The 23,246-nt window shown below is 38.0% G+C and overlaps 1 protein-coding gene across 6 annotated transcripts in view; it reads left to right on the top strand.

The window, feature by feature from the left end:
• CLOCK (clock circadian regulator) overlaps positions 1 to 22,364 on the top strand; it is a 68,086-nt gene extending 45,722 nt beyond the window's left edge. For 5 of the 6 annotated variants that reach the window (XM_055794214.1, XM_055794213.1, XM_005232098.4 and 2 more), the window contains 13 exons: positions 967 to 1,085; positions 4,771 to 4,853; positions 5,076 to 5,182; positions 5,818 to 5,965; positions 6,182 to 6,257; positions 7,191 to 7,332; positions 7,717 to 7,817; positions 8,744 to 8,833; positions 10,839 to 10,997; positions 12,541 to 12,747; positions 14,000 to 14,208; positions 14,505 to 14,769; positions 16,840 to 22,364. In XM_055794214.1, the coding sequence (XP_055650189.1) occupies positions 967 to 1,085; positions 4,771 to 4,853; positions 5,076 to 5,182; positions 5,818 to 5,965; positions 6,182 to 6,257; positions 7,191 to 7,332; positions 7,717 to 7,817; positions 8,744 to 8,833; positions 10,839 to 10,997; positions 12,541 to 12,747; positions 14,000 to 14,208; positions 14,505 to 14,769; positions 16,840 to 17,025 (1,892 nt within the window). In that variant the 3' untranslated portion in view covers positions 17,026 to 22,364. The remainder of the gene's footprint in view (positions 1 to 966; positions 1,086 to 4,770; positions 4,854 to 5,075; positions 5,183 to 5,817; positions 5,966 to 6,181; positions 6,258 to 7,190; positions 7,333 to 7,716; positions 7,818 to 8,743; positions 8,834 to 10,838; positions 10,998 to 12,540; positions 12,748 to 13,999; positions 14,209 to 14,504; positions 14,770 to 16,839) is intronic. The other variant, XM_055794217.1, reaches the window with a different exon arrangement.
• The last annotated feature ends 882 nt before the right edge of the window (positions 22,365 to 23,246 follow it).

The following is a 23,246-nucleotide window of genomic DNA, read 5'->3' as shown; positions in this document are numbered from 1 at the left end:
CCTGTATGTCCTTATCCAGTTTTTGACACTTACTTGTTGGAAGTAAAGCAGTTGAAGGGAGTTCAGAGTAGAGCAGTGAAAGCAATCAGAAATTTAAAAGTCTTAACTTACAAGGCAAGATAAATTCTGAAGACCAAAGGAGAAGGGATAAGATAAAGAGGAAGGAATTTACCTGTTCTCTTTCTGATGGAAAGAGCAAGGAGCTGTAAGTTTAAATTGCATGAAGAAACTTCAGTAGAAGTTCTCATCTGGAGTTGAACTTGAACCAGTTAGGCTTGGAAGGGCTTGACAGCAGTTTGGAGTCACCATCTCTAGAGCTTAGTAAAGATAAACTAAATTGATATCTGCTGGAAATGAAAGGTAAGGTTAATCTGTTTTGAGGTCTAGTCCATCCCTTGCCCCCTTGTGATTCCATCCACCTCTGTGATTCAGTACGTGGAATCTGTTTGTTCTCAGCTCAGTGTCCTGATTTGTTCACATACGTATTACATAATTATGTCTTTGATAGTTGTTACTTAGTATGTCTTCAGCTTGTGTCATTTGAATGTGATGGAAGCCTAGAAAAAAATAGTTACCTCAAAATCTAAAAGAAAAAGTTAGCAAAACCTGATAAAAAGAGAAGTTTTACAAGATATTTTTGAAGCAAGTATATTCCAGTCATTTTCAGTAGTTACCAAGAAGGATTAGAATTGCTATTATTTTCTTAGAAGTGCTCTGTCAGGTAATATCATATTAACTGTAATTTTCATTCCTTGAGAAAGTTACCTGGTGGCTGTGTACCCATTACTACTCTACAACTACTATTCCTGTGCGTATTTGTGTATATGTAGCATTTTTCTTAATGCATGTTGTTATAAACAAAGCACATTAGATAAATATTGGGCCATTTGTCTTGTGATCTTATTGCCGTATTCCTCCACGCTTATATTGTAGTGTGTTGACCTCCTCTCCTCTATCTTCCCTCAGTTCCCAACTCAGCGCACAATGGTTTTGAAGGAACTATTCAGCGATCTCACCGACCTTCATACGAAGACAAAGTTTGCTTTGTAGCCACAGTTAGATTAGCTACACCTCAATTTATCAAGGTATTATGCACAAATGAAACCACTTTTGTATCATTTTTACATGGACTCTGAACAGGAAAGCTTCAGAGAGAATGCACACATTTCAAATATTATTAATGAAAACCATAAAGGATTTTATTACATGAAACTGAAAGTGTGTTTTTTTCTTCACACATAGATAGGTTAAACATTGTGCAAAAGGCTAAATGTAATGCACAGCATCAAATGAAGTTATGGTGAATACAATTTCTAAATAATCACATAAAATAGTAATATGCAAGAAATAAATTTAGAAGTCCATAGGAATATAAATTAGCAAGTTTAACATAAACAAAGATAGCAGTGAGATTACATGGAGAAATTAATATTTTAGTTGAAATTTGGATGTGAGTTTTATGCTGATGGTCTTGCTGTACCTTGACACAGAAGCAGATCTGGTAGGGCTTAATGAAAGCTTGCATTACTTGTCAGTAACAGAGAGTTGGTTTTGAGGTAACAGAACTCTTTTTGTTTTGTTTCAGTGCTGTTATTCAGTAACTTGGTCGTTTAAAAAGAACATTTTGCTTAACTGCAACTATGCAGTGAAGGTATCTTTCCAAGTTTAGAATTGATTGTGGATGAAGTTAGTAGTTTACTAAGTATAATCCTGTTCCTCACCAAAATCAGTCAAATACTCAAGATACAGTACAGGATAGTCCGTGGTGGTGACTCAGATTATATGTTTTATACAAATATATTAATCAAGGTACAAGATAGTCTACTATCTAACGCTTGTTCTTGCAATTCAGTTGTAAAAAATGCCATGAAATGTATATATGGCACATCGGTAAGCTGCTGCCCGCCATGCAGAACCCTTTGACCATTTAAATTTTCTGCCCATAAGTTGAATGCACTGGTGTCTTAAGCTGAAGATCGGTGGTGGTAGCCTCTGAAGATGTGATATATACTTTGCACTTTGACAGCATAGTAGGGAGCCTGTGGAGAAATCAAACTTCTTCAATTCTGGCAGGCTGAATAGGAACTGGATCTCTCCAAACTGCATGCCAGAGAAAGTTTGTTGTCTATTTTTTCCTCAAGCCATGGAAATCTTTCATCTGACACTTTTCTTCCCATGTGGGTCTAAATAATGTTCTTCCTGTTATACCTACAGTTTGTAGAGATGTTACATGTGTACTTTTTGCTGCATGAAATGCTTGGGGGAATAAAGACCAACCGGGCATTATTTGCAAATATTTTTGTCTTTTAGTCTGACAGGAATATGCTATAGTAAAACTGGTTTTTCTACTTCTGGAACGGGACATTTGGAAGTTGAGGAACATCTGTTTATGATCTTTTCAGGTCTGTCAGTCTCCTGAGGGTAAAAGCATTACAGATTATATGGCCAAAGTTTCATTCCTCTACCTGAACTTCTGAGCCCCTACTGCCTAAGGAAGCTTTCATGTTACAGAGGTGTTAAGATCCTCTCAAGGGTTTCAGTTAGTGCTGTTCATCTGGGGAATCTTCTTGTGAAGAAGACCAACATGAGAGTGAAGACTTTTAATCTGAAAATTACTTGCTTATACTCTTTGGATACCTTCTGTTATTATTGAGGCTAGCATTGAATAGACTACAGCAAATAAGTGTAACTTCAGGAGCTTCACCATCTCAGTAACTTTACTACCAGATGTGTGGTGCAGCCAGTAATGAGATGCGCATTTTAGTACTGGATTGCCTTATTTAAGGTAGAACCTGCCTGCTCATCTGCCACTTTTTGTCTTTATTTCAGATGGTATACGGTTCTGGATTTTTTTTAACCTAGAATGTAATTTCTCAAGGATATACAGTGCTTTTGCAGAAGGCCATAGTATTATTGAGAATAATCTCAGAAAGTTCACATTTTTGTTTTCTGCATATGACCCCACCACTTTTGTGACAAAATACGCCACAGATTTTGTTTCCTCAGTGAAGGGATTTGGCTCTACACATTCTTTAAAAATTTGTCTTGCATTTTAGCTGATAGATGGTTGAATCCTGTCAAGCAGGTAGGCTTAATCCAGCCAAAAGGATTCTACCAGAATAGTTTTTGTTATAAATTAAAGTCCTTTCTTTTCTAGATGCCTTGTTGAACAAGATAGCTTCTGCCCAGGAGTATTTTACAGTGGAATATCTGCAAATCATTAATACAAATACATTGAGTAATTGGATGCTAACTGGCTGCCAGCTCCTCTTTAACAATGATGTTTTTACTGTGATTTTACTCCCTGCACTACGTTATTTTTACTTTTGTTCTGAATCTTAGGAAAGTAGATGAACTTTAGGGTTTAGGGGTAGTTTCAGTTTTGAAGGTTAAGTCTTACTAACTGGAAGTCACACCAAGAATCATAAATTTGTGCGCAGGATGATTTTGTTCATTACCTTCATCATATAACTCACTTTCTAGTCACTGCCTTTAGATTTTACATGATGAAGGTGAGGAAAAAATATTGCCTAGGTATGTTCAATTTTTTTTTTCATAGAAAGAAAACTTAGAAATATCTATTTAAAGAACTGCAAAATATGCACTTAAACTCTCTGTGTTGTAATGTGGAAGAATGTAAAGGAAGGTGGTCTCTTTGTAGGAACAACAGTTAGTCTACTGTATTTTTTCTGTAGGACTATTTTAGTTACAGATGTTTGCAGGGCAGCAGGGTGCTTGTCTGTCCACATCTGTCATGAATATTATGTCAGTGCAGCAGCAGCTTCCATAGTGTGGTCTTCAGGAAACTGTTGTGGTATCTGATCATCAATAGATTATACTGTGTTCCTGGCAATGGGAATACCATTGCAAGTTCCTACAAGTATGACACAGTGTGCAGGTGTTCAAAAAAGGATTTACTGATCTGTAATTTTATTATAATTCTTCGACGGGTGTATGCATGCATGCATGCATTCTATCATCCATCTTTCTTTTTGTAAGGCAGTACTAGAGGAGTTTGCAAAAGAACTGATTGCCTTGGGGTACTTGGCTCTGTTACTGTCTCAGCATCAGGCACAGTACTTGGGGCATCTTTACCTGTCTGGAAGGGGATGATAGAAATTGACTGACATGCACTGATTGCACGTGTCTGAGCAGAATACATTTAAAACGATGTACAGAATATCTTGAGGATTTGTTGTAATAGTGGAGATGCAATCATTCTTGTACTTTTCACGAGTTCTAAACATAAGAATAGGGTGTTCTTTGTAGTATGTCTGTGCCTTCAAGCCAAAGTGATTCAGATTACTCTGTATTTACAAAAAGGTAGAATCGTATTCCTAAACTCAAAATAACATGACCATCTTGCTAATGTTGGGTTTTACACATTATAAGCATAAATTGTAATCGGAGTGTCTGGTGGGAGTGTTTCATGTCATCTTTTGCTTGTTAGAAGTTAAAAGCTTAAGTGCAGGAACTATGGATTTCTGCTTGTACTGCTGTGGTTGTAGATAACTGAGTTTGAGTTTCATCTCACACCAGGGTTGTTCCATTTAAATCAACTTAATGTCAACCTCGCACAGCTGAGATTAGATTCTACCTCATACTCTGCATCTAAACAAGCAAAACCAATGAAGCTGTCTAAAAATAATAACTATTGTAGACTTACCTACTAACTTTAGGCAAGTCTGAATTTCAAAAGAGTTTATGAATTAGAATAGAGCAGTTTTGAGAGAGTGTTGGTTTTTGTGTGTTTTTTTTTCTTCTTTTTAGGAAATGTGCACTGTTGAAGAACCCAATGAAGAGTTCACATCTAGACATAGCTTAGAATGGAAGTTCCTATTCTTGGATCACAGGTGCAATTCCTTCTATGTATAGCAGTAATAGTAGCTGAATCACAGTGGTGGCTATAGTATTTAGAGTTCGCTAATCAGCATTAACTACTCATAGCTTGTGTTGGGTTAATTTTTAATTTTTTTCAGAGCACATGCTGTAATCAAGAAAACTTAAATAATGAAATACTTTTGTTTGGCTTTTTTGTGTGAAAATAAAATGACATTAATTTTTATATTAATTAGGGCACCTCCAATAATAGGTTATCTTCCATTTGAAGTTTTGGGAACATCAGGCTATGATTATTATCACGTGGATGATCTAGATAATCTGGCAAAATGTCACGAACATTGTGAGTACGACTAAGTTGCTAAAACAAACAAGTTTGTTTTATAGATGTTTCGTGTAAAGTTTGTTAAATTGTACAACTGTCATAGAGAAATTTTGTGATATATTTGAGTGAAGCATCTTTACTCCTGTTTGACATTATTGCACTGCTGATCTTCATCTTTTTTCTTTTGATAACAGAACTACAAAAACATTTAACTTTATCTTATTATTTGGAGTTTTCATGGTGGTAAATTGGAGTGCACAGCACTATGACAAATACTTCTTCAGTTCTTCCATTAGCATTTAAAAGGCTTGTTTAATACATGCAAAAGTTGTTTGAACATTTAATAGAATAAGCTTTCTGTTTAGCTATGTTTTTCTTTATAAAGCTGTATTTAAGTTTTTTGCACGTAAATTTTTCAGAATATGTTAAAAACCCCCACAAAAACAGAAGTTTGAATTCTGCAGTTCTCTGAAAAATGCAGTGTAAATTTTTTTTTGTAGAAAGCTACAGTTTAAAATCTGTTCTTTATCATTGTCATAATACTGGATTTAGACATGGTTTGGGACCATATGAAGCTGGGAAATAATGTTTATTATGCAATTGCAATATTTACAGCCTGGAAAGACAGTAAACTTTATTCTTTACTTCTATAGTAATGCAATATGGGAAAGGGAAGTCATGTTACTACAGATTCCTTACAAAGGGACAACAATGGATTTGGCTGCAAACACATTACTATATCACGTATCACCAGTGGAACTCCAGGCCAGAGTTTATTGTCTGTACGCACACTGTTGTAAGGTAAGTTATTTTAAAAAAATCTGTATTAAGAGATTCTAATGTCATGGGAGCTCTATTGTTAGTCTTTTTGGAGGTAGAGGAATCATAGCAGTTTAAAGAATCATTGGAACACTTCCTGAGATACTTTGTAAGCAAGGTAGCTCTGAGGAGTTTGGTTTTTGAGGTATGTTTTTTAAATCATTCAAGATAATAGTAAATTTTTCGTTTGTCTTCTAGTTATGCGGAAGTTAGAGCAGAAAGACGACGAGAACTTGGTATTGAGGAGTCTCTTCCAGAGATTACAGCAGATAAAGTGAGTGGCTGATATAATTTTATTTTACTTATTCTCTCATACTAAAAATAATATGTAAGCAAATACATAGCCGCGAGAAGTGTTTTGTCCTGTTATAGATAAAGTAATTATTTTGATCTCTAAATAATATGACTGTTCAAAATGATCAAAGAAGTCTAGGAAGGGTGTTTGTTTAACTATGTTCTGCCCTGAACACTCACTCTCCTCTTTTCAGGGCTTCATGTGCATGTAGTTACAGCATGGCAGCACCCAGCAGTCCTTATTAAGATCTGATTCCTGCAGAGTTTGATTCATTAATAAATGTTCTTCCTTACTGGAAGCACCTATAATCTGAAATACCAAGGTCAACTCACAAAGATGGCTTAAAGGAATTCACAAGAGGAAAGCAGGAGCTGTTGCATTGTCTGACTGTCCCACTTCTTAGAAGTATACAAAATTCGTTTTGACTTAATGTCCTTGGAAGCCCAGTGAGTCATAGATAAGCCAGTTTATGCAGATGCTTTGTCACATTTTCCCCTGGCAGTTCAGAAATGTTCTCCCTTGGCAGTTCAGCAAGTTTCATCTGTCAGTGCTCCTTCTAGTGGAATTAACTCGTCCTTTTTCAAAAGAATAAGCAGTTGACTTACTACACTGGTGTTCAGACTGAACTGAGTTGCTCGAGAAGGAGGTCAGCTCAGTAGTCAGTTTATGGTGTGTGTCTCCGTGCATTTTGGTTTCTAAGCTTACATGGCTTTGGTTTGGTTTCTTTTCTAACGATAAAAGCCACAAATGGAAACTAAGCTTACAGGTATCAAACAGGACGCTACTTCTGCACAGTCACCTGTGTAAGTGGGTTGATTAGACACAGCGTGTTCTTAGATGTTTGCTAACAGAAATGTACTTCGTGTGCTGAATCAGATAATAATTATTGTTTGTATGTATGTGTCTCTTCAGAGTCAGGACTCTGGGTCTGACAATCACATAAACACAGTGAGTCTCAAAGAAGCACTGGAAAGATTTGATACCAGCCCCACACCTTCTGCTTCCTCCAGGAGTTCAAGAAAATCTTCACATACTGCAGTATCAGATCATTCATGTAAGCACCAACTGTTGAAAATATAATTGCCTTCCTAGTGAAGGCTTTCTCTGCTTACTTCAATCAAATGCATAACTAGCAGTTATTCATCATTTTATGAAGAGTGTGCAAATGAAAATGTCCTTTTTGATGGTTCAGAGATCTGCTGACCTCTCAGATTTTCAGAGGTTGTGTAGTGACTTCTAAAAGTTCAATAGCAGACCCTAGAACACTCCATTTCAGTCGATCAGATTCCATTATTGTTGGATAGTCAGGGTAAAAAAAGAGTCCAAGCCTTAAGCTTTTTTTTGTTAATGCAAAGTTTCCTGTGGTTTGATTATTGCATTGCAGAATTGAGATTACTATTAATATGTATCTTTCTGTTGTAACTCTGAACATTGTCAGCAACACCAACTAAAATGACGGTGGACACTAGCACTCCTCCAAGGCAAAGCTTACCGGGTCATGAAAAGACTGCACAAAGAAGATCATCTCTGAGTAGCCAGGTAACTCGTCAGAGAAAAATTTTGTATTTAATGAGTGTAATTCACCTTTAAAAGGTATTATTAAATCCATATAGTCTTTGTTCCATTTCTTCTGAAAACACATAATTTAGACTCCTAACAGTTTCACTTGGAATACATGACTATCAGAACTGTATCATCAATATGCAACTTCATTATACTACATTTTATGGAAATAAAATAATTAAGCATAGAAGGTTTTTTTGACGTTAAAGTTTGCAAGATTTTGTATGAATCTTACCACTCACACAGAACTTCTTTCTGTGATTCTGCATTTTGAAGATAGATAGATAGATATGTATATAAGCTATTACATACATCTATATATCTATACAGTTGCCAACATGATGCTGTCTGTGTCCCTATAGAGAATTCATATAAACTCAGGGCTCTAAGAATATTAGTGAATACTTTCATAGAGTTTCTGAAATCTTAGTTACAGGAGAAAATGTCATGTTTCATGTACTTGGTGCCCATGTTCCAAGCGAACTAATACATTCATTTCAGAAATAGTATGTTATTACAATACGTATTTTTAAAAATTATTAGTTTAAGTATAAATCAAAGGTGTCAACTTCCAAACTTGTTAAAAAAGCTTTTCCTTTACTATAAATAATACTTCTAAACTAGCTGTAATTTCTGATTTTCCTGTTTTATACCTATTGTTTTCATACAGTTTTAGCAGTGGAAAAATTACATATATATATATATATAATGTATATAATCAATTACTCTTATGTTCTTAATTCTCTAATATTTGAGGTTAGATATTTCAGGAAACATTTACTTGGTTTTATCATATGTTCAGATGATGCTGTTTCAGAATTGACACTTAATGTAAAGAAATATTTCATGTCAAGTATGAAGTTCATTCTCTTCCAGTTATGGAACAATTTTTTAAATCCTAGTCTTTAAGCTCCCAGTCTCTTGGACAACCAGTAGCACAGCCAGCGATGTCTCAGCCTGCAACTTTACAGCTCCAGTCGGGCATGTCCCAGGTATGGTTTAAGTTGGTTTATTGTTTATTAAGTCTTGTGCTTATGGAGAACAGCATTGTTTCAGAGAAACTGGCTGCTAATGACTTGGACAGGTGTCCTTTTCCAGGTAAAAAATGTGCTGGATGGCTGAGCCCAGAGACTGATGGTGAATAGAGTTAAATCCAGCTGGAGGCTGGTCACAAGTGCTGTTCCCCAGGGCTCAGTACTGGGGCCAGCTCTGTTTAATAACTGTATCAATGATCTGGATGAGGGGATCAAGTGCACCCAGTGTTGATCTGCTGGAGGGCAGGAAGGCTCTGCAGAGGGATCAGGACAGGCTGGACCGATGGGCCAAGGCCAGTGGATGAGGTTCAACAAGGTTCAGTGCCAGGTCCTGCTCTTCGGTCACACCAACCCCGTGCAGCACTACAGGCATGGGGAAGAGCGGCTGGAAACTGCCTGGGAGGAAAGGACTTGAGGGTGCTGGCTGACAGCCAGCTGAACATGAGCCAGCCGTGTGCCCAGGTGGCCAAGAAGGCCAAGAGCATCCTGGCTTGTACCAGAAATGGTGTGGCCAGCAGGACAAGGGCAGTGATCGTCCCCCTGTGCTCAGCAGCACTGGTGAGGCCGCACCTCGAACACTGTGTTCGGTTTTGGGGCCCTTATGACAAGACAGACACTGAGGTGCTGGAGCGTGTCCAGAGAAGGGGAACGGAACTGGTGAAGGGTCTGGAGCACAAGTCTTATGAGGAGCAGCTGAGGGAACTGGCGGTGTTCAGCCTGGAGAGGAGGAGGCCTGAGGGGAGACATTATGGCTCTCTACAATTACCTGGTTGTACTAAGTGGGTTGTACAACTGGGTTGTACTGAGGTGGTTGTTGGTCTCTTCTCCCAAGTAGCAAGTGATAGGACAAGAGCAAATGGCCTCAAGTTGCACCAGGGGAGGTTTAGATTGGATATTAGGAAAAACTTCTTTGAAAGGATTGTCAAGCATCAGAACAGGCTGCCCAGGGAAGTAGTTGAGTCACCATCCCTGGGGGTGTTTGAAAGATGTGTAGACGTGATGCTTAGGGACATGGTGTAGTGACGGACTCGGCAGTCCTGGATTAACAGTTGGACTTGATGATCTTAAAGGTCTTTTTCCAACCAAAATGATTTTATTCTGTGTTCTGAATATAAGATTAATTTCTCTTTCAGAAATTGAATTCTTTGGTGCCAGTGGCACCTTTAACATTCTCTTGAAATGAGAAAATTCCCCAATTTGACACTTTTCCTTTATTTTTTTATTTTCCCATGTTTTGTGTGGATATAGTTGTAAGCTTTGGCCGTTAGAAACATAAACACAATTTAAGAGAAGATATTTTAGGACATGAATTTGAAAGTCCATCAGCTATGCTGTAACTTCCTACACATATGCCTGTAACAAAAGGCAGTTTGGTCTATGAAACACTTCTGTCAAATAAGAAAAGTGGTATCAGGCCCAACCAAATATCTATGTCCTATATACGGGATAATAAGTATCAAAAGGTTATATTGACTTGTGACCCATAGCAGATGTCTGGGGAAGAATAGAAGTGGCAAACAGTTTATCTGTGAGCACAGCCCCCAATAGTTAGTGACTGAGAATATTCCCAAGTTATTTGCATATGTTTTAGCTTTGGGTTAGTTTTTTTGGTAAACTGGTACAATTTGAATTTTTAACCTGAGAGACCTTTAACATCCACAGGACCACCTAAATTACTAAGGCTTTTTTACAGTCTTAGTGATTTGAACACTAGTGAATTTCTTTTGCTATGGGATTTTTCTTTTTTTTAGTTCCCCAGTTCTGATGTATCAATTAACTGTGACATCAATTAAATGTGAGTTCTGTGAGATTTTCACACTAATGAATTTGTCCTCAGAATATGGTTATTAGCAGTTTAAAAAGCAGTGCTTGATTTCTTTGCTGCTATGGAGGGGTGTATTTATTGCTTGTAAATAAAGTACCATTATTTCTGCTCAGCTTTTAATTATTCATTGCACTACAGCCTGTGTTTCAGTTTTCAGCTCAATTAGGAGCTATGCAGCACTTAAAGGACCAGCTAGAGCAAAGAACACGGATGATAGAGGCCAATATTCATCGGCAGCAGGAGGAGTTGCGTAAGATTCAAGAGCAGCTTCAAATTGTCCACGGTCAAGGACTCCAGGTGAGTTAGTGTAGCTCTCACAGGTTTGATCTGTAGAGGATTTAGGCATCTAAAATGAGACTTGGGCACTTAATTCCACAAGGTGATCCTCCCTACCCCTGTCAGCTCCAGCTGGACCTAATGTGCCTAAAATCCATTGCATCTGCTGCTGTTCCTGAGGTGCCTGCCATTTTGCTTCTGAATGTGTCTGGAAGTGCCCCAGTGTATCTTTTCGGTGTTGAGCAGCTCAAGCCTAGCTTATACCCAAACCTAAATGTAAAAGGATGCAGCACTTGTTAGTTCCTGCAAAGTTGTGCAGCCATTAGGATATTAATCCAAAATGTGCAAGATAAGCATTTGTTTCCTCTTAGCTTGTGGGTGTCAGATTCATACCTGTTGTTTCTTAAACTGTCCTAACTATCAGGCTGTGGTCCTCCTACACACCCTCCTGGTGAAGTGGTTCTACTTTGCGTGGTATACTGAAGTAGTTACTGAGCCAGAAAGACGAGAAGTCCAGAGGATGCATTACTCAGTCTAGCAGATGACTACTTGACTTCTGTATTTTAACCAGTATAGTTTTTTCTAATTTCGTCATTCCCTTCTCAGCAGCTGTCTTTGGAAAAGAATGACCCTATTGGGTTTTGCCAGTTAAAAAACCAAAACCAACCAACCAAACCCCACCTAAAACTAAAATACACCTTAAGGAAATAATCAAAATATTTTCACTGTGGATTGTGAATGAAGAGTAGAAAAAAATATTTCCTGGAAGTATTGAGTATGTTGCTTAAATCTCGTTGAAGTGTAGGAGTTTCTGGCATGTGCCATTTTCAGTGTTTTATCATGTCTAGCGTAAGCCTGCCAGCAGTAGTCTGCCTTATAGATGCCTCAAAAGGAGAGATTCACAGCTTTCTTCCCTGTGCACTGTGGAGGGACCTTATTCAGGACTGTGGAAACTAGGGAAGATATCTAAGTGCTGCACATTTGAAATTATTACCCTGTCTTGTCCTAGTCCTGGGCCTAACTTTCTGTAAAGACTCAAATATTTTGTGCTGAATTCAATTTATTACAACCATTTTGGAAAGCTCAGTATAATCGTCATGATTTCTTGATTGCCAAGGAAGATCACATTCTTGGTGCCATGCCTGGATCTGTTCGTTCTGAGATTTTCTTCATTTGAATTTGTTTCACTGTTGGGGAACCTACAAATAGAAATGTGATCTCAAGTATGTTTTGTCTTCTGACAGTCATAGACTTTATTACAAGTTAGTCTCTAAATAGTACTTTTTCTTTTAAGAACAAATATTAAGCCTTAACGTTTAGGGCTCTAGAAATCAGGATTCTGATTTTTATCAGTTACAGTAGAGTCTCTGAATACTGACCCTGCGTGGGAGTTGGGCCTTTTGCTCTTGGTGGATGTAATGCTTTTCAAACACTTCTAATAACTAAGATGAAACTTCATCTTGCATTGATTTAAAATAATTAAGCTTACTTTCTCTGAAACATCTTGGACAATTAACAGATTTTTCTTAAAAGCTAACTTGCAGATTTATGGGTTTTTTTTAAGATGTTCTTGCAGCAGTCGGCTTCAGGACTCAACTTCAGTTCAGTGCAGCTTGCTTCTGGAAGTTCTTCAAATGTTCAGCAGCTTACACCAATAAACATGCAAGGTCAAGTTGTTCAGAGTAATCAGACTCAAAGTGGGATGAACACAGGCCATATAAGTACTCCACACATGATACAACAACAGCCTTTGCAGAGTACTGCAACACAGGTAAAGTTCTTATTGACTTTGCTGGATAGAATATATGCTCAAAACCATAGCTGAAATACAATAGCTTTCCTGACGTCCCTCTCCCAATTTTTTTTTTTAACAATATCCTTTGAGTCATATTAATTTCTTCATGTTCCCATTTGAAATGCATTTAAGTTCTTGATAATGTAATTTCAGATCTTGTTTTTATTTTAAAACTTAGACATGTGAATAATTAACAAGTAGCTTTTTTGAAAGACCGGTATTAAGAAAACTTACAGCCTGCCTTTTTTTGAATGTCTGAATTTTCTGTTGACAGAACATGTAACATGAGATTTGTACTAGGTGAGCTTGAAATCCAGTGTCCAGACAGCAAATAACTAGAAAACCCTAGGAACAGGACAAGCGTATATTGGTGCTTCTGCAGTTGGCTTTTCTACTCCTCAGCAATTTCGGTCAGATGCCGTAGGGGAATGACATCTGTGGTGTAATAGCCTTTTTCTTCTTTTGAGTTTATTCAGTTTCTTGCAAGTCCACGTAAACTTGAAAACCACAGTGTCTGGTACTGAGTTCTACAACTTTACTTTCTGCAAAATGTGATTACGTTTGCTTTTTAAACTTGCCACCCAGCTCATATATTGGGAAACACAGTGTGCAGCTATTCGCTTTTCATCTTGTCAGTCATACGTGATTTCAAAGTCCTCTGTCACATGTATCTCCATAGAAGCCTGTTCTGCAAGCTGAACACTTCTAATGGGTTTGACCATTTTGTGTATGGAGGCTTTTTAATACCTCCCATCTCTGGGGTCACCCTTCTCTGTACCTTTATCCAAATTCCGTAGTTACTTTTTGAGATTGTGAAGAGACAGACTAGTGGTGGACAGTGTTACCATCTCAGCAGTAAGCTAGTTGCAGAATTTCAAGTAAGAAATGGATGGACATGGTGTGCACATTTTAGTCTTACGTCTGGCACAGAGATGCTAAAGGAGTGGGAAATAGCATCTTGGGCAAACAGTATGCAAGTAGCTCAAAAATTCGGGGAAAAAAATAACCTGAACAGGGGAAGAGCTTAATCTAAGAGATTTTCAGATGTCCAAGGGCCCGTCCCACCTCCAAATCCTCAGTCAGTAGGAATACATGTGTACTTTAAGTATTAATTTGTAATGGAAAACCATTGACAGTTGTGAAGTATGGGCAATGACAGTGAGGAGGACAGCTGTAATACCTGGCTATTTACGAATTACTGTCTGAGAAAAATATTTTTTCTTTTCAGCATAATCAACAAAATGTACTTGGTGGCCATAATCAACAGTCTTCTCTTGCCAGTCAGTCACAGAACGCAGTCTCGGCGCCTTTGTATAACACTATGGTGATTTCTCAGCCCACAACAGGAAATGTGGTCCAGGTTCCTTCTAGTGTACCACAGAACAACAACCAGAATGCTGCAGCAGTAACCACTTTTACACAGGATAGACAAATCAGGTAAATCTTCAAGACCAGTATTCAGCAGATGACTTGCTGTGATGATGTGCTTACACAGCTACATCATACACAAAAGGAACTAACACAGCGTTAAATAATTATGTGATTTATCGTTTTAACTATATATGGATGGAACTGTTAAACTAAACTTTGCCCAAAATAATGTTTGCAAGCTTATCAAAACTCACGTTGTTATAGCAAAGTATGAACCTGAAAAAGCTGCATTTCTCAAGAGCACGTGATGCTAGATTTATTTTTTTCCTGAAGGGACTCCAAATGTCTTTTTCTATTAACAGATTTTCTCAAGGTCAGCAACTTGTAACAAAACTTGTTACGGCCCCAGTAGCATGTGGAGCAGTAATGGTACCAAGTACTATGTTTATGGGACAGGTGGTGACAGCTTATCCCACTTTTGCTGCCCAACAGCAGCAGCCACAGACTTTGTCAATAACACAACAGCAACAGCAGCAGCAAAGTCAGCAAGACCATCAGCAGCAGCTCACCACAGTTCAGCAACCAGCTCAGCCACAGCTGACCCAGCACCCCCAACAGTTTCTACAGGTAATGCAGCATTCTCTATAAATTTTTCTAGAGCCCTGACACTGCCAGCGTTGCTAGCTTATCCTACGGGTGCTTTATCTGAAAACAGAGCACTTGAAATGGTAACCTACAAACAAGCCTGATGCATGTAAGTTTATTCTGTAGCCATTCTCTAAAATCTTTCAATTTAAAGGAGCAGTAGTCTTTCCTGCAGTTTTACTCTGTGCTTTGTCCTACCCTTTGTCTTCTTCCCTTTGAATTGCTGCTCTTGATTGAGCATGGGATGAAGAAACAGATGTTTCCCTTTGAAACAGCTTGTGTTTTCTTTGCATTCACATATTAGTGCAAGAAGGTATGAGAGATGATCTCAAACAGAATTGGTTGGTCTGGAAAGCAGAATGCAGCCCAGAGCAAGACTTGTCCCTGTAACATGAGGCATGAACATCTGTCTCGGCTACAGGGGAGGCCAAGCAGCAAGTAACCTTGTAAACAGAGAGAGTGGAGAAGAACCTTGTTTTAGTGGAGAAAGAAGAGAGATTGGATCAAAAGAGAAGGAAGGCAAAACCCAAGGAGTTTAGAAATAGAAAATCTCAACAAGAAAAGAAAGGAGAACCAGAAGGTAGAAAGAATTGATGGGGAAATAGCTTGCCATTTGTTGATTCCATTTAATCGCTGCCACGTAGCTCACCCAGCAGGTGATGTTGGTGAGGGAGTGGTAGCTGGAACACTAGAGAGAAAGTGCCTCCAAGAAGACATGGATAAAAAAAAACTTAATTTGGTCTCTGATGTTGCCTTATCCAAAGAAAGATAAAGTCCATGTAACAATCACGATGTACTTTGTGCACAATCTTAACATTCTTTGCTCTGGGCATGTCAATGTGTTTATTTTTTAAGAGTATACATAATTAAAAAATCCTTATTTTGCAAGTATTTCTTACTATGTGTAGTGTCCCATTTGCACTGTTTGGGATCCTGTGCATAGGTAGAACATATACAAATACAGTAAGTAATCGGAAGCTTAACCTACATTTCTGTGCACAAGGAATGGTCATAGTTCTATTTAGGGCTGCGTAAAATTTTCTTTCACTAGGTCATTGACAAAATATTTACTTGTTGAAGAAAGTCTTTCATGGGAAAATTAACAGTTTCGGTCGTATGTCAGGCAAAGGCTTTTCAGCTGCAAGTTGACTCAAACCAGAGCACAGATTTGAATGTACTCTCTTGACAAGTCAGATAAATGCTTAGCAGGCTGGTTATGTCCATGTCTCTGTTTCTGTATTTCAAAGTTGTTACAGCTTTGACTTCATTCTCACAAAGCAGATTTGTGAAAAATGAAGATCTCCAAAGGTCTGTTTTGGTCTAGGCAAAAGTTTAGTATTTTTAATACAAACTGTTAAAGTGCTAGAATTTGAAGTGCAGCCAGTGCTTTTTAAAAAGGGAGAAAAGTGCTTTTCCTTCCTCTGCTCACTGGTGCTTCTGACAGTCCGATTCGGCAGGTGCAGCCGTCGATGTAACTTACTTTCTGCTGCAGAACACGTTTAAGGATTGAGACGTTCAAGTGCATTTGTACCCATCCTTTTGTTGCTTTCCTTTAGTAACGATCATCTTTTGGTTGTAAGAAGTTAAAAATAATTACTATTTCCAATAGTAATAAAACTTCAAAGGGGATGTTCAGGTCTGCAAATGCAGCGGTTTCTTTGACTGTTCATTTGGGCTGTGGAGGATAAATGGGATCTGTGCCAAGTCATGTACTGTTTTTTCATTTGACTGCGATGACAGCCACCTGCACTTGTTCAAATAGATTCCTTAAGCCCTGTTATGCTCTTACGGTTTGATATGGAGACAAATTGCCATATGTTCCTACCCATTGTCACGGGAAATTATGAAGCCCAGTTACAGCTGCTTTAATAATTGGTCAGATGCTCTAATTAACTTTATTAGTATGAACTAATCTTTGCATTGTTTGCTCCGCTTAAATGACCAAATCAGAAGTTTATTTTGGTTGAACCCTTATGAAAAGTTAAAAAGCAGCTAGGCCTGTGTTTCTCAGCACAGCAGGAAAAATAAACTTGTTCTGTTACCATATTTTAGACATCCAGGTTACTTCATGGAAATCAGTCAGCGCAGCTTATCCTCTCTGCTGCTTTCCCACTACAACAAAGCACTTTCACTCAGTCCCACCACCAGCAGCATCAGTCTCAGCAGCAGCAGCAGCAGCAGCTTCCGCGGCACAGAACTGACAAGATGACTGATCCTTCCAAAGGTCAGCCACAATAGCGGGGGGGTCTGCCTCTTTTTGAAGAGAACTACCAGGAAGGGGCTGCTCCACAAACAGTTGCACTGAGGCTACAGAAGTAGCAGTACAAAGGCTTTCCAGCACACAAGGCTGAGATCTACTTCTAACTTCTGGAATCTGTTAAGCCACAAGATGATGATGGGGACATGGCCAACTTTGATAGTTGCCCCGGTTTCTGTGTTCTAAAGGATTTGCTGCCATGTGTTAATTTGTCCAGGTGAAATCTCAAAATGTGACTGAAATGAGAGAGATGCTGAAAATATTGGTATTTTTATCAGTCCTGTACATTTTTAAAGTATTAAAATGGACATGGAGCAATTGTTTGAATTAGCAGAAAAAAATGCCACAATATAGTCCAAAAACCATCTAATTTTTTTTCAGATGATTATGGGACAGTAAATATTTTGAAAATGTTGTGTGAAATCCAGTTCTCTGTTGTACAGATGATGTAAAATATTGTGTATATGTCTGCATAAAAGGAGAAAGAGCATAATATTTTATATGATGCATGAAAATGTAATCTGTTATTTGTAGGTTTGAATATGTTGCCCTAAATTCTCACGCCATACTCAGACTAATGTTTTCCTCTGTTCTACCCTATTGTTTACAACATGATGCATCATTATTTTCACCCTTAATGTGGGCACAAGTCTCTTGTTTGTGCTTTGTCTGTGATGTCAGGGTTTGTTCGATGAGGTATAGTGTGTTGGTTAGTTGACTTCTTGAGGTTAAATTATTGATGAAGCTGTTTGAACTGGTGATCATGCATCAGGGTTCAGGACATTCAGATTCATTAATATCATCCATCATTTCATAATTAATTCATTGTTTTATTTGAAAAAAAATAGGAATTTGCACTGCTTTCTTGTGGATGGTTTGGAATTTTATTCCCCAAAGCTATCTTTTGATATAGTTCATAGTTGGAAATATTTATGTAAAAGGTTTAAAAAAAAATGACAGTAATTTTCAAGAATGTTTCAGTTATAGGAGTAATTTGCACAAAAATATTTACATTTAATAACCTTTTGGGCACTTTTTAACCACTTTCTCTGTGGTGAGAATTGTAACTTGTTAAAATATGTTGGAATCTTTTTATTCTCCTTCAAAAATTAGTCAGAACTAATTCAGGGTCATTTTAACAACAACAACAGAACCCATAGTGCCTTGATTTTAATTCAGGTGATAATGTTGAACATCTTGAATTACAATGTCTTGAATCTGTAACCATTTTCAATTTTTGAAGTCTTAGTACATTGTCAGCCAAACTTGTGTATCTATCTACTTCATAGATATTTCTGTACTGTGTTGATTTTAATAATGGTCTGAGTTGATAACCATGAACATTTTTGACTGGTACTCCCCCTCAAACACTAGCCAAAAACAGAGGAGACTCTGAAATCTCAGACCTTGAAGGCAATACTCCTAAAAGATAAAAAAAATCTAAAAGTAAAGAACTCTTTTTGCAGGAGGAGGAATAGTAAGCTGATTTTTTTGTTGTTGCTGTTTTTTGTGGGGGTTTTCTAATAATTTTTGTAGCATTTAAAGCGTGTTTTGGGGGAGATCATGATTGCATTTAACACTACCAGGCTATTGATTTAAGCGATATCACTGAACTAAGACTTCAGAAGGCAACTTCACTTTATAAAGAAAATAAAAAGTTCCAACAGATACGATGTGCTATTTCAAGTAAATGTTCAGTAGGTTTTTATGGTACTAGTTTGTGGAAACCAGAACTTCACAGGAAAATTAATAAATGCTGATAGATCTGATAATTTAAAACAGTAAAAGCAGTTAAAATTAGTACTAGGGAGAGAAAGCTGGATTAATCTTGAATTCTGAGGAAGAGTTGAATGAATGTAACCAAATGGTGATGGACTGTTTTGTACTATGAAACAGTTTGATTGTATTACTGGATGAACCAAACCTGCAGGAAGGTAACACCAGTTTAGCCAAGCGTTTGACACGGTTCTGTTTTGAGGCTGGCCTTTGCCTCGGCACATGTCCCGCCGTTAGATCTTTGTTATTCCCCAGTTACAAAGCGAGTTTGGCGCCAGAAAGCACAGTGGTGAACAAGGAAGGAGAGCGTGCAAAACATAGTACCAAAGAGAATCGGATCGCTTTCTGCTCCAGGAAGCCTCTTGCAACCTGGAGCAAGGAACAGATGCCAATACCAAACATAGCAAGGAACGCTTCCCTTTCTTTAAAGGGATTTCTGGCATTCTCTGGGCTAGAATAATTGTCAGAAACCTGTTTCTGTAAAGTTCTATCTAGAGAAATCCTGCCTTGCTCCACTGTCCCTACCATGCCATTCCACCTGTTTCTGAATTAAGCTGCGTTGACTGGAGGTCTGTGCTATCAGTACTTTTGCTTAATGGAAAATAGGTTAAAACAATTTTTTTAACCTATTACAATAATAATATAGCACTAAAAAAGAAAACTGGGAGAGCTTTAATAGTGTTGTTAGAACTATTGAATAGTGGTAAAATAGGTTTATTAAACTATTCTACTGAGAATTACAAAAAAATAGAGATACCAGCCAGACGGTTCATGAGGCAGCTTTTTTTATAAAGCTTCGTTTAAACTTCTCTTCCCCTTTCCCCCTTCCCAAATGCTCTGGTGCGCTGCTATAGGTCTGTCGGTAAAAAAGGCTAACCCAGGTGAGAGAGAAATTAGATGATGACAATAGCAATGGCTACTGAAAGAGAACTATAGAGATGTATGCTTTGATCAAGAAGCTTTTTGTAACTAACCTCAGAGGGAGGTCATTCGATTACAGAACTACCAGCTAGTAGAAAAAGTATAAAGATGGAAAAATTTAAAAAAAACTGGAAAAATATAGCACACATTTGAAAAGTTCCTGCTGCGAATCAGGCAGACTTTTTACAAAAGCGAGTCTCGGTCCAGATTCTGTGCAAGTATGCAGATGCTTTGTTTCACAGCTAGTGACTAAAAAGCGTATATTTAAAGGGTCTGCAGCTTCCCCTGTTGCTGAATCAGTTGCTGAACTGTCTTGATTTTTAGTGGGAAGAGGACCAGGCTATCGCCTCTTTCTTAATCAGCCTTTTGCTTCTGCCCGACTCATTTACTACAGTCATAGACCTACTTGCAACATCCTAATACATAGCACGGTAATGGATGCTGTGATGCTGCAGGTTCTGGAGGATAAACGTTACGGAATGGCTCTGACAGAAGGGAAGGAGTCTGTTAAGGAGAGGACTGCATTATGAAGAAATGGGCTGGTGATGGGCAATACAGTGAAAGAGACGGCATAGCTGCATGGAGTTTGGGAAACAGACATGGTTTGCCTGCGATGGGTGAGGGTTTGAAGAAAAGCTTCTAGGATAACTTCAGAGAAAAAGAATATAGCTATTTTTATATTATATTTAATATATATTATATTTGTATATAAATATGAAAGGATTCTAGTAGGAGCTCTCCATATGCCTTCCATTTCATCTAGAAGGTTTACCTTCTGCACTACGGTTCCAGTGTGTCACCACCTTCTGTGGGCATCTTGCCTACTGCCAAACACCAAAATTAGTAACCCAGTATTCTTACAAGAGGTAGGTTTCATTTCAGCTTTATGTAAAAATGAATAAAATAAAGCTATATCAGGCAGTTTTTCACAGGAAGAGAAATCCTCTTTAAGATTCAAATAGCACTTTCTCTTTTTTTTTTTTTTTTTTTTTTTGAGTAATAACAAGCACTTTACTGAAAAGACTATTTGAAAAACAGATTATTTCTTTAGTCAGTGAAACTGTTAAAAAGTGGGAGGGCGTCAAGGGATAACACGATGCATAAAACTGTCAAGAGAGACATTTCTGGAAAATGTTTCTTTAATATGGTGATCCTTTGAGGCTCGAAGTGCAAGATTAAAAAGGCTTCTAAAACCAGTTGGCTTTGTGTTTTATATGGCCAGGGGAAGGGATTAATGATGATAGCTTCCTTGGAAGGAGACTTTTTAGGTTGCACAGTTGCCTATGAGAGAGAATCATCTGGAGGCTCAGTTGCCTGCTCAGTAATTCTAAGTGTTCCTTAGGATTATCATCTGTGTGAAAACGTTCTGAAGGTTTAAAGATGTGGCCTTTTTCAACTGTTGAAATCGATTGAAGAACCATTTATATTTTCAGAGATTTAACCCAGGTATTGTTAATATGAGTGTTTTAGATGTGGCATCAGGAGATGTCAAACATGTCAGATTCGTAAGTTTCTCTATTTGAAATCGTTACTAAAATTAGATGTACAGTCAGAGGGCTGGAAAATGGTTATTTTGATTAAAAGGGAAAAAGAGACTAGTTTTAATAATTAACCTTTTATTTTTTTACTTATCCCTGGTGGAAAAAGTTGAAGAGAATGAAGTGAATTTGGATTAAAAAAGACGTATTTAAACAAATTATAGTAGATGAGACAACTGTGAGAGAACATGTGAGATTGTCTTGGTTGTTCACGAGACTGGATAGTTGCTTTTTCACTATCATGATTTTTAACACTACATTCCTTGTCTTCTTTTTTTTTTTTTCTTCAACAGGTGATTTTAAGCTCTGCTATGCTTCATGCTGCTATGTCATCTGCATGAATTTTGTCCAGTGTGATATGCTATATTCAAAGAAATTGAACCTAAATAAACAGGAGGGAGGGGGGAAAAACCACAAAACACTGTGTCTGAACAAAATACTGTATGGCCTAATATAGAGACCCCAGCTAAGACTGAGAGATGCTGCATTAATAGACAATCAAAGGGTAATTATTTTTGAAACACTTTCAGGAATGGTCTTAAAGATGTTACTGCTTTGAAAGCAGTTGGCGAGTTGTCTTTTTTTAATGAGAATGGTAAAAATTATTTATTTTCAAATATATCAGATTGAATTTTGAGTTTTTAAGCAGTGTTGATTTCACAGTGTCTTGGGTTTCAATTTTGTTTTGTATTTTTTTTAACTGGCGTTAGATTTGTATACATAAAAGAAAACAGAAAAACCCTAGTGCCGCTCATATTGACGTCAGGAAATGTAGATACAGTTCCCTGGTGTTCATGTGACCATTACTAACTGTCAATTTTTTAACTGAATAAATGTAACTCATTTAAAATTTTGCTTTTTGTAGCTTCTAAGGTTCTAGAAGTTTTTTTTCTGAGTTGCTTGATGTCAGTTTCATCCCAAGTTTCACAGTGAAGCGCTCTTACCCTTCCCAGGACTGTAACGAAGGCACTCTCTCTCCCCCACCCACAGAACCGACTTGTGAGAAGTTGCTCGATGTTGATTTTATCTTCTCTCCCCTACCCAAACAAATGACTTGTAAGATTTCAGTAAAAACGCATAATGTATTTTTTTTTGTCTTCTCTCTGTATCGCTATAAATCGATGCCCCACTCTAAGGGCTAGAGATCTCTGATTTGTGTATTTACATGACTGCCTTGGAATTTACTCACGCAGCACTTGTTTGAATGGGCACAACTTAAAACTACTTTTTTACCTTCACGTGTGCAGTCCCTGTTCTTGCCAAACAACGGAGCAGCACTGCAGTGATGGGGTCTGCACGGACGGGAGGGCTTATCAAGCCTCGCCCTTCTCTCCGTTTCTGGCATGGGCAAAATACCCTCCTCTAATTCTTTCGCCTCCCCTCCCCAGGTATTTCTTCTGCGGGTGAGCTGTCAAAGAACACCATTTATAAAGGAGTAGAGATGTTCTGAAATGTCAGCTCTGCCACTGAAAAAGGAAGCAGAGACTTGCATTTAGTTGAGCACAACTCCTGTAGAGCACGCAGCCCTGGCTTTGAAGAGCTGTGTGGTAACAGGTAACCTATCAGGGTGGTCTAACCCTTTCTCCCTTTTGCACTAACCAAAGCGTAAACATTAATGACTTAGAAGTAAATGTTCAAGGGAGGGAGGGAAGGAAATCCCATACTTGAAGCTGAATGCCTGGATAAAATGATAACTACGCTTGGCTATTTTTACGGTCTGCAGTTCTTTCTGTAATTCCACACTAGATGCCTATATGCGCAGGTGCTGATCTTTTGCCTTTGGGAATTACACGGGCAAGTTTTATATCGCTCCTATATGCTGTAAGCCTGCGCCCCAGGAGTCAAAACAAGATCAGCTATAGAAGTGCTGCAGTTGTAGTGAAAAACTGTCAACGCCCACCCATAATAAGACCAATAGCATGTATCAAGCAAGATTATCAGTCTTCTTAAAATTGAACTTTGGAAAT

Source organism: Falco peregrinus, chromosome 2 (genome assembly GCF_023634155.1).
Source record: "Falco peregrinus isolate bFalPer1 chromosome 2, bFalPer1.pri, whole genome shotgun sequence".
NCBI lineage: Eukaryota > Metazoa > Chordata > Aves > Falconiformes > Falconidae > Falco > Falco peregrinus.
This window is presented reverse-complemented; position numbering and strand designations above follow the sequence as displayed.